Source organism: Ranitomeya variabilis, chromosome 5 (genome assembly GCF_051348905.1).
Source record: "Ranitomeya variabilis isolate aRanVar5 chromosome 5, aRanVar5.hap1, whole genome shotgun sequence".
In the NCBI taxonomy this organism is placed as follows: domain Eukaryota; kingdom Metazoa; phylum Chordata; class Amphibia; order Anura; family Dendrobatidae; genus Ranitomeya; species Ranitomeya variabilis.
This window is the reverse complement of record NC_135236.1, coordinates 66,039,708-66,051,299: the sequence shown is the minus strand read 5'-3', so window position 1 is coordinate 66,051,299 and position 11,592 is coordinate 66,039,708. Positions and strand designations below refer to the sequence as shown.

The 11,592-nt window shown below is 44.5% G+C and overlaps 1 protein-coding gene across 1 annotated transcript; it reads left to right on the top strand.

Annotated features, from left to right (window-relative positions):
• The first annotated feature begins 2,940 nt into the window (after positions 1-2,940).
• LOC143774842 (olfactory receptor 5V1-like) lies at positions 2,941-3,894 on the top strand. The gene has a single exon (XM_077262611.1). It carries the CDS (start codon positions 2,941-2,943, stop codon positions 3,892-3,894), a length of 954 nt encoding a protein of 317 aa, XP_077118726.1.
• Positions 3,895-11,592: the final 7,698 nt, after the last annotated feature.

Below are 11,592 nucleotides of genomic sequence, written 5' to 3'. Positions count from 1 at the left end.
CCAGATCCAACATGAAAAAATTTGGGGCATCAGTGCAGATGCTATCCTCCTCTGGTTTCTGTGAATCTTCGAAGCAGACCTCTGATTCACATGAAATAGAATGTGTGAACAGCCCAGGAAATAGGCCCATCTGTGGTTCCCCACCGTCAATTGGGTGTTTGGAAATTTGTGACTGTAGGGGGAAATAAGAGTGACTGGGGTGTCACCTCTGTGGACTGTGTGTGATGTTAAGGTGGAAGATGAAGACGAGAGGCCACTTGATGCAGAGCTTGCCATCCATATGAATCCATGCTCTTTCTGGCCCTTATCTACAAGGTGTACCGCTGAGCAGCTGCCAAAGAAAGGGAGTGAAGTAGCCCGTCCAATAAGAGATGTTGTCAGTGGACTTAGGACAAGACGGTGTTTGTTCAGTTGAGCTTTCAGTAACATTCACACCTAACCAACACATCGAACACCAAGCCTGTTCCCCCTTCCACCACGACCTCGCTTTTTCCCACTCATGTTCCATGTATCCTTCCCCTCTTGGAACCTACTGTTTCACAACTTTTGGCCCATAGCTGTCAGTCACCTGTCACTAAATGAACAATCACTATTTGTTTTCTTAGTGTGCCTGAACAACAGAGTTAGACCTAATGATTTTTAAGTGAAAATCTGGCCATCTGATTTCTCACTGAAACACAATTTTATTACAAACGATTTAGATTAGCTTATTGGGCCTCCTGGCTGCACCATAATATTAGGTCTAACGATTTTTAAGTGTAAATTTGGCCTTCTGATTGCTCACTGAAAAACAAATTTATCACAAACGATTTGGTTAGCTAATTGGGCCTCCATGCTGCACACCAATATTAGGTCTCTTTCTGCTTTGTCACAGAAACACAGTTTTATCACAAACGCTTTGGCATAGTTAATTGGGCCTCCTAGCTGTATCCCAATATTAGGCCAAACAATTTTTAAGTGGAAATCTCGCCTTCCGATTTGTCACTGAAACACAGTTTTATCACAAACAATTTGAATTAGCTAACTGGGCCTCCTGGCTGCACCCAATATTGAGACTAATGATTTTTAAGTGGAAATCGGGCCTACTGATTCATCACTGAAGCACAGTTTTATCGCAAATAAAACCTCCCCTCATAAAGCACGTCCCCCAGTCACCCTGCTCATCATACAGCACCGCTATCTTAGCCAAAGTAATAACAAAAAGCATTAGCGAAACACGATGATTTACCGAAACTCTGACCGAATATTGATGAGTCCCATATAATTGTGAGCAGGTACCAGGATGCAGTAACGGTCGGAGGCAGAGCAAGGGTTAACAGGGGAATTTAATGAAACAGTGATACTCCACCCAGGGAGAGAGTAGATGAGGGGAATAAGGATACTAGAACTGAGTTTGGTGGACGTAGGTATAGCAGGGGCAATAAAGGGTTGAGGGAGGTGTGAAGGTATGAAACTTATCAGTCCAGCGGTGATGAGGATCAGTCTCTGTGAAGATGGCTGTGGCGTTCTGGCCTGAACGCTTGAAGAATCCGGCGTTGTCCTGGTCCGAGATGAGTCCTGGGTTCTGGTGTCGGTGAGGGTCCTGGAATGTCCTTTCGTGGGTCCTGGTTCCACGATGAGTCTCGCTGGAGAGAGAACAATCCTTTCCTCTTAAGCGTCGGCGCAACGCAAATACAGGCGGGAGCAAGAATGTTCAATGGCGGCGCTCGGTTCACGGCCGGGATGTCAAGACTCGAGCTGCGCCCCCTTTAGTCTGATCATGGGGAGGGTTCACTCACGCTCAGTGACACTGCAGTAGTGGATGTCAGGGATCTCAGGAGATGTCTCTGCTCGCAGTCTCCGGTAAGTCTCCATTGGCCCCTCTGACTCGAGCCTACTCTGTCCTGACTGAACAGCATGGGAGGGCTCTCACTCTGCCTTTGCATTCAACAGCTTCCCGCCAACTGAGCTCCTGTTCCCACGCTCCGTCCCCCTCTTTTATCCTTCACACCCCCTGATCTCAAGTTCAAAGGTCTGTCTGGGGCACTAAACTCTCCCTACTGCAACCTGGGTGACAGCACCGATAGTTCCGGACTCGTCCTGGACAAGGTGCCCCGAGGCTGGCTCTTCTCCTTACATAATGCTCCATTCAGTATATGATGGGCCACATATATTGCTCCATACAGAATAGGCCTCATGTAATGCTCCAGAATAGTCCCCATGTAATGCTACATATATAATGGGACCCACATAATGCTCCATATATAATGGGTCCCATATGAAGCTCCATATATAATGGGTAGCAAGTGCCCTGAGCAAGCAGGGGGGCACTCATGGGCGCCGGCACTGGCACAGGCACTGGGCCCCATAGCGCTCCGGTGTCCCTGATGGCAAGTGGGCCCCCTGCCTGCTCAGGGCCCCCGGCATTTGCCTGGGTGCACCCGGTGCTGACGCAGGCCCTAGTTACTTGTCAGTGGTCTTCAGGCCATCTCCTGTCTGCCTGTGGCTTTCTGGTCCTCAGTTACCTGTCTGCCTGCAGCCTTTAGTACATCTGCCAATGGTTTGCTGTCTGCTGTCCCTGTCTTGCATTCCTCGCCCATCTGCTACACCAAAGTACACCCGAACCTTGGACTTAGAGGATCCACCTCATCTAGTGAGCCCCTTTTTATGACACTGAAATATGCATCTGTAAACTCATCCCTCAGTGATCTGTCAGACCATTTTGTTTTGACCAAAGGTAGTTTTTTGATGTTTTACATAGTTATTGATGAATTCAGGAGACCAGTGGGAGGTGATGAAGTGGCTCATGACTGGAGAAAGTAATTAATTTATCTAAAAAAAAAGTTTCTTATTTTCTTTTGTACTATTATTTAATGTAAAATTGATCAAACAACATTGACCATTTAAAGAATTAATACACTAACCCAAAACTTTTACCTTTCTTCTTCTTCTCTAGGAAAAATGAGGAATCACTGTGATAACACAATAGGGACTGACTTCATCATCTCGGGTTTTTCTGCTATCGCGTCTGAACAAATCCTGCTATTTGTTGCAATTTTGATGATATACTCAATGATTATTTTCGGAAACCTGGCGATTACTACCCTCATCTGTTTTGTGTCCCAGCTGCATACTCCGATGTATTTCTTTTTATGCAACCTTTCTTTTGTGGATGTTATGTATGTCTCATCCACTCTTCCGAAACTTCTCTCCATCACTATAATGAAGGATAACAGAATTTCCTTCAGTGACTGTATAGCTCAACTATACTTCTTTGTGTTCAGCGCTGCGTGTGATATTTTTATATTGACATCCATGGCTTTTGACCGCTATGTAGCAATCTGTAAGCCTTTGCAGTACACACTTATCATGAACAGAAGAGTATGCACCACCATGTCTGCTTTTTGTTGGACTTCGTCCGCTATGAATTCATTATTATTGACCTTGCTTACATCTGTGCTGCATTTTTGCAATTCCCGCAAAATCAACCATTTCTTTTGTGATCTCAAGACAATGACTGCTCTCTCTTCAAGTGATACCACAAGCAGGGAAATCTTTATGTTGATTGAAGACATCATCATTGCCATTGTTCCATTTTCCTTCACTGTAATGTCTTACATACAAATTATCTCCACAATTTTGAAGATCCGTTCTGCCGAAACGCGGCTGAAGGCTTTCTCCAGTTGTACTTCTCACCTCACCACTGTTATATTGTTCTATGGTCCGATATTAATTGTTTATATGAAACCAAATTCAGAACATTCTCAAGAACAAGATCACTTGATTTCTTTAATGTATTTGGCTGTAGTTCCAATGTTAAATCCATTTGTCTATAGTCTGAGAAACAAAGATGTGTTACTTGCTGTTAGAAAGATAATGAAAATAAGAAGGGTTGATGGACAGCAAGCGTTTTAATAAAAATGTAATGCACGGTTATCATTAGTTCTGTGAATTACGTTTGATGGTGAGTAATGATGATCATCCTAACACATCACAAATATAAGCAATAGTGATGAGCGAATATACTCGTTACTCGAGATTTCCCAAGCACGCTCGGGTGACCTCCGAGTATTTTTTAGTGCTCGGAGATTTAGTTTTTCTTGCCGCAGCTGAATGACTTACATCTCTTAGCCAGCATAAGTACATGTGGGGATTCCCTAGCAACCAGGCAACCCCCACATGTACCTATGCTGGCTAACAGATGTAAATCATTCAGCTGCGGCAAGAAAAACTAAATATCCGAGCACTAAAAAATACTCGGAGGCCACCCGAGCGTGCTCGGAAAATCTCGAGTAACGAGTATATTCGCTCATCACTAATAATCAACTGTTAGCATCTGTAGTTCAAAGTAAATTGTATAGCATATATTTTTTGTATAAAGATGTGCTGAAAAATACAGTCATCTACACTTATCAATAAAATTGGGATAAATGTGTCCTCATGCATATCAGTAATTTGTATACCATTTGTAAACTCTCCCATGCCCAGGGTCATACAAAAAATTATCAGAACATTAACTATCCAATTGTTTTTGATTCATGTATTGTGTCCCCTATTATTGCTCACCCACAGCTAACAAGTATAGTAAAAGATATTTGCTTTAAATACTAGACTTTGGTGGATGAAAATGAACAATATCAGTGAAAACAATAATCTAAGAAAACAAGACAGCTGACAGCACATCAGAAAAAAAGATGCACGCTCCAAGTCCACAGACTCAATTGGACGTAGTAACTCCAAAGTAAAATATGGAACAGCATCCAGTCCAGGTGAAAGATTGGAAAAAACGTTATTCTGCCATCATACAATGTTTCGACCAAATAGTCTTTATTTTTATATTTATGTATACTTGATTGTTAGGGGTCAAGTTCCCGCTTCTGCACAGGGGGAATCTCAGGCCATCTCCGCTGCAGTCTCCCATTCCTCTCCAGCCGCAGTGGAGCCTGCTCAGGGGAGACGTCGGTGCCAGCGTCTGGCTCAAGCTGAAACTGTGCGACTGGATACTGCTGCCCTTCCAGGCTCTGCCTTTGTAGCCAGCACTGATCAGCAGCGAGCAGGTCTTTCTGGGACTAAGTCCTGCTTTTCCCATCCTGAGCATGCCCACGGGACGACCTCCCATTGGAGGTCGGGGGCCACATGCTAGGGTCCTGTTGCGGCTCCTATTGGACCATCTGAAAGGTCCCGTAGCACTGCTGCTATAAAAGGTTCACATGGCCACTCGGCCATGTGCTAGTGTATACTTGAAAACGTGTGTGTGTAGATGTGTGACTGTTGCTCTTTAATCATCCCCCTTCCTAGTGTTGTTGACTGCTCGTGAATGGTGGATGCTTGCTATCTAGCACCCGACAGTGCTACCTGCACACCTAGCACATGATCCAGCGTCTTATTGCAGTGACCGCCAGTGCGGTGCCGTGAGCTAATAGAGCGCTTTCCTGACCCAAGTCTGGGTGGTTAGTGGCGTCCGCCAGGGCGGCACTGCACGCACTCTTGTGCATTAAATTTTTATTTCTGCTTAACTATGACACCCCAGTAGCAGTGTCAAGCGCAAGAGGTCTAGAGGAACTGTTTCCCTGAGTCTTGGGATAGAGTTCTGTGATTCCTTGCTTCTGCTCTTAGTGCGGTACCCCGGCCTTGTGATGCAACAGGGTCCCCTTCCTTCATACCGGGGGAAGCTAACCCGTGTGTGTATGCACATTATACGCCATATAGTCTGTCATTACTCAGCAGCAGGTTGCATCTCTGCACGGTGGACCCCGGGCTGCGAACGCACCTTATACCATCTTCCTAATTATTTGGTGCGTTCCGCTAGCCCTAACAGTAGATATGATAATAAATCATGCCTGGCTTCTCCTCACAGCATCTAGCTACTATATATGTAACAGCTGGCTCCCTGTCTCCAGAGCTGCAAGATGGCGCGCAACTACTCTACAATGCAGTGATGTTTCAGAAAGTCACTGTCAAATAGAAAGGAGACCACACAGACATTTAAAAGCTATGGACGGTCCTGAAGTAATTAAAGCAGCATCATGAAATAAGTAAAGTTGAGGATGAGGACTATAATGATCTGCTGAGAAATACAGCAGATGTGAAACAGATTACATTTACTTCGCTTCAAAATCAGAAGATATCCAGCAGTGCCGTCAGCGCAGACCTAGCAGCAACCTTTGGTTGGGTTTCTGGACTGATAAGTCAAAATGTAAAATACTTGGCTGCACCAGATGGCAGTTTGTTTGCACAGAGATGGAAAGCGGTGCAATAATGAGTGCCTGCAGGAATGCTGAAGCATGGTGAAAGATTCTGTATGTCTGGAGCTGCATTTTGGCAAGTCAAATGGGGATTTGGTCAGGGCTAATGACGTCCTCAATGCTGAGAAATTCAATCAGATACTTATTGATTGCAATTGATTGCAGATATTTAATTCAAACACTTCAGGCCATGACTATATATATATATATATATATATATATATATATATATATATATATATATACATACACTACTCAAAAACATAAAGGCCTCTTACGGCCCCCTCCATGTTTCCTGGTGTACTGACCTGTCTCCTAGTAGCGCCTGCAGCCTCTGGGCATTACACTGACAGACACAACAAACCTTGCTGCCACAGCTCGCATTGATGTGCCATCCTGGATGAGCTGCACTGCCTGAGCCACTTGTGTGGGTTGTAGAGTCCGTCTCATGCTACCACGAGTGTGAAAGCACAGCCAACATTCAAAAGTGACCAAAACAATAACAAGAAAGCATTGGTACTGAGATGTGGTCTGTGGTCTCCACCTGCAGAACCACTCCTTTATTGAGTGTGCCTTGATAATTGCCAATAATTTCCATCTGTTGTCTGTTCCATTTGCACAACAGCATGTGGAATTGATTGTCAGTGTTGCTTACTAAGTGGACAGTTTGATTTCACAGAAATTACCAAAAAAGAAGTGTTTTGCCGCAATGTTCTTAGAATGTTCTTTATTAGCCACTGCATGTTTCAATGCCATACTGGCATCTTCATCAAGTGTAAAAAAACAACACATTTATATTCTTTAAATAATTAGAAAACCATGTATCATTTCCTTTACACTTAACAAATCTACTATATAATTGTCTAAGGGTCACTTCCGTCTGTCTGTATGTCTGTCCCGGAAATCCCACGTCGCTGATTGGTCGCGGCCTAGCGGCCACGACCAATCAGCGACGGTCACTCTCCAGCCAAGAATTAGTCCCTCCCTACTCCCCAGCCGTCAGTGCCCACTTCATACTCCCCTCTAGTCAGCGCTCACACAGGGTTAATGGCAGCATTAACAGATCGCGTTATGCCACGGTGTAACGCACTCCGTTAACGCTGCTATTAACCCTGTGTGACCAACTTTTTACTATTGATGCTGCCTATGCAGCATCAATAGTAAAAAGATCTAATGTTAAAAATAATTAAAAAAATAAAAAATAGTTATATACTCACCCTCCGTCGGCCCCCCGGATCCAGAACAGGCCTTTCCCGCTCCTCGCAACGCTCCCTTGACCGCTCCATGCATTGCGATCTCGCGAGATGATGACGTAGCGGTCTTGAGAGACCGCTACTTCATCATCTCGCGAGACCGCAATGCACTCTTGGGACCGGAGCGTCGCTAGGAGTATCGGTAAATGCCTCGCCTGGATCCGGGGGGACGACGGAGGGTGAGTATATAACTATTTTTTATTTTAATTCTTTTTTTTAACAGGGATATGATGCCCACATTTCTATATAATATGTGGGCTGTGCTATATACTACGTCGGCTGTGCAATATACTGCGTGGCTGTGCTATATACTACATGATCTGTGCAATATACTACGTGGCTGTGCAATATACTACCTGACTGTGCTTTATACTGCGTAGCTGTGCTATATACTACGTGGGCTGTGCAATATACTACGTGGGCTGTGCAATATTCTATGTGGCTGTGCTATATCCTACGTGGCTGTGCAACAAACTACGTGGCTCTGCAATATGCTATGTGGGCTGTGCAATATACTTCGTGGGCTGTGCAATATACTACGTGGGCTGTGCAATATACTACGTGGGCTGTGCAATATACTACATGGACTGTGCAATATACTACATGGGCTGTACAATACACTACATGGCTGTGCAATACACTACGCGGCTGTGCAATATACTACGTGGCTGTGCAATATACTATGTGGCTGTGCAATATACTACATGGCTGTGCTATATACTATGTGGGCTGTGCAATATACTACGTGGGCTGTGCAATATACCATGTGGGCTGTGCTACATACTACGTGGCTGTGCAATAAACTACGTTGCTGTGCAATAAAGTATGTGGCTGTGCAATATACTATGTGGCTGTGCTATATAATATGTGGGCTGTTATATACTACGTGGCTGTGCAATATACTATGTGGCTGTGCTATATAATACGTGGGCTGTGTTATACACTACGTGGGCTGTGTTATACACTACATGGGCTGTGTTATACACTACGTGGGCTGTGTTATGTACTGCATGCTTGGGCTGTTATATACTACATGAGCTGTGTTATATGCTATGTGGGCTGTTATACACTCTGTGGGCTGTGCTATATACTATGTGGCTGTACTATATGCTCCGTGGGCTGTGCTATATACTGCGTGGCTGTGCTATACACTACGTGGCTGTGCAATATACTATGTGGCTGTGCTATGTACTATGTGCCTGTGCTATTTACTACATAGGCTGTTATACACTACGTGGCTCTGCTATATACTACATGGCCGGCCGCAAACAATCAGCGACAGGCGCAGTCCGGCCGCGACTTGGCGCGGGATTTGAACCACGCTTCGCTAATTGGTCGCGCCTGGCCGGCCGAATCCTGTGTATTCAATATATTATTCTAAAATCTTCATAAATAAACTACATACATATTCTAGAATACCCAATGCGCTAGAATCGGGCTACCATCTAGTACTTGATCATTGGTTTGGTTTTTATCACATAAAATCACAATAAAATAGATATAAGCTTGCCGCAGCTGTGTTTTGCATGTCCAATCTCTCAGGAAGCTCTCACATACGGATTCCAGGTGGGCTTTCCCTCAAGTTTCACTGAAGTGAATGTGGTCAGCTGGACTTTAAAACGGGCCGTCAAACCGTGGGTCTAGGCTCCTTCTCACGTGTCTGTGTATGACCACCCAATCACCTGGATTCAGCTGATGTACGTCTGCACTGGCATTAGGATCTGGAATGGATGAAAACACATGTTTATGCACCACATTAAGTCTTTTCTGCAAGGCCTGGACATGGGCTGTCATAGCACCGTGTTGCATTTGTAGCACCTGTGGGAAGTACAGACCAGTCTCTGGCAAACTACTAAACAGGACTTCAAAAGGAGACAAGCCTGTCTTTCTATTTTCAGTGTCTGACTGAGAAGAGTGCAAGAGACAAGCACTCTACCCCGCTCTTTCCTGTGTCTGCCATGGCCTCTGAATTTTCAGTTTAAGTGTCCCATTTAGTCTCTCCACTTTCCCACTACTTTGTTGTCTATATGGTGCATGATATGCTTGCTGTACTCCCAGGGCCTGCATGACTTCCCTCAATATTTCTCCCGTGAAGTGTGTGTCCCTATCGCTCTCTGTGGTTTCTGGGACACCATACCTGCAGATCAGTTCTTTCATCAGTTTGTCTGCAGTCGATTTAGCATTTGCACATTTTACCGGATAGGCTTCCAGCCAACCAGAGTTGAGATCTACACATACTTGGACATTTTTCACACACTCCTACCTTGGGTAGCTGTATGTAGCCAGTCTGCAGTCTCTGAAACGGGTAGAGAGGCCTGGGTGTCGCTTTCTTAGGGATTTTTACTGTTTTACCTGGGTTGTGCTGTGCACAGATGAGGAATGACCGTACGAGCTTTGCTGCTGCGTAACTGAAACCAGGAGTGATCCAGAAGGCATCTACCATGGACACATGTGACATTTTGAGGTGTAAGTGGGGCCATCTGTTGCTTGCGCCATAATTAGGAACAGGGACCTTGGTATATACAATTTATCCTTATTCTCCCAAAACTCTTTTTGAGTTCAGCTCAGCTCCTATTCTCCCCCGTGTTCCTTCTGTTTGGGCAGCTGGAGGGATTTCAGGACATCTAGGCTCAGTGTGGCTGCAATACGCTGACTCTCCGCCACCGTCCACTTTTCCTTAGGCCGCCTTGCTGCTACTTTAGCAGCCTCGTCCGCCCTTCTGTTGCCCTCTACCTCCACAGAGTCACCGTCCGTGTGTGCTTTTACCTTGACGATGCCAACCTGGACTAGTAACGTCAATGCCTCCACTAATTGTTTCACCAGGTCTTCATTTTTAATGGGCTTACCGGCTGATGTAAGAAACACTCTGCTTCTCCAGATAGGGCAATAATCATGGGATATTTCCCATGCACAATTCGAATCTGTGTAAATATTAGCGACTTTACCTGCAGCAGCTCTACACGCCTCAGTGAGTGCCTTCAACTCTGCCTCCTGCACCGACATGTGAGGAAGGAGTGGTTCAGCTTGGATTACCTCATGTGAGGATACTACTGCATATCCAGTGTAGAATCGCCCATCCTGGTGGTATCTGGAGCCATCTACAAAAATAAAACCTCAGAATATAACAGGTTTTTCATGTCAACGTACCAGAGTACTTTTTTTTTTTTCTAATGCTATCACCAATTCCCCCTTTTCTGAATCCACAGGCAGATGAGTGGCTGGATTCAGAACATTGCATCTTTTGAGGGTGACGTATTGAGGAATTAGTAACGTTGAGGAATTAGTAACGTTGAGGAATTAGTATTTGAGCACATTCAAGTGTGATCTGTCTAGCCATAGACAGATGTTTTGGTTGAACTTGTACGACTATGGCATTAATGTCATATGGGGAACAAATTGTCAAAAGAAAAAGTCAGTGTGAGCTCACATGCCTTTCGGTAATAGAGCAGCACTTACAGCACGGACACACGTAGGAGACCCTCTAATCACTGGGTCTAATTGTGCTGAGTAATAAGCTATCTGTCTCTGTTTCCCTTTATGCTGCTGTGTCAGCACTGCCTGTGTTTTTTTTTTTTCTCTTTTAATCAGGAGTCTTATACCTTTAGCAATATCGTGGCCTAAAAATGTCACCTTTTGTTTGTAATACTGTAGTTTGTCACGTGAGACCTTGCAAACCTTTTCTGCTAAAAAGCCACAGCAAGGACATCTGGTCTGGGCAGCAGAGCAGGAGGTCATCCACATACTGTAATAGTACAATCTGTGGATGAGGTGAAGAATGCATTTGCCAAATCAAATCAAATCAACAGATGGTAATTTGTTACCATCTTTTCAGTTAGCCATTAAAAGTTATCAACCACTAAGGACTCTCAATTCTAAATATTTTTCTATCTACTGGCTAACACGTTACCAAGATATATTTCTTTCCTTTGCCAAATCAGTGATTGTGAAACATTTTGACATGGCTGGGATCTGTGACCGTACGGTGTGTGTATTAGGGACAGTTGAGGTCACACTCACTGTAACATCATTAATAGCCTGTAAGTCATGAACTATTCTGTAAGTGTCAGACGAACCCTTGGGTCCTTTTTCTTCTTAATGGGATACAAAGGGGTGTT

Bases quoted from the DNA above. Each gene is read 5' to 3' on its own strand.
- LOC143774842 (XM_077262611.1), top strand. From the start codon at position 2,941: ATGAGGAATCACTGTGATAACACAATAGGGACTGACTTCATCATCTCG.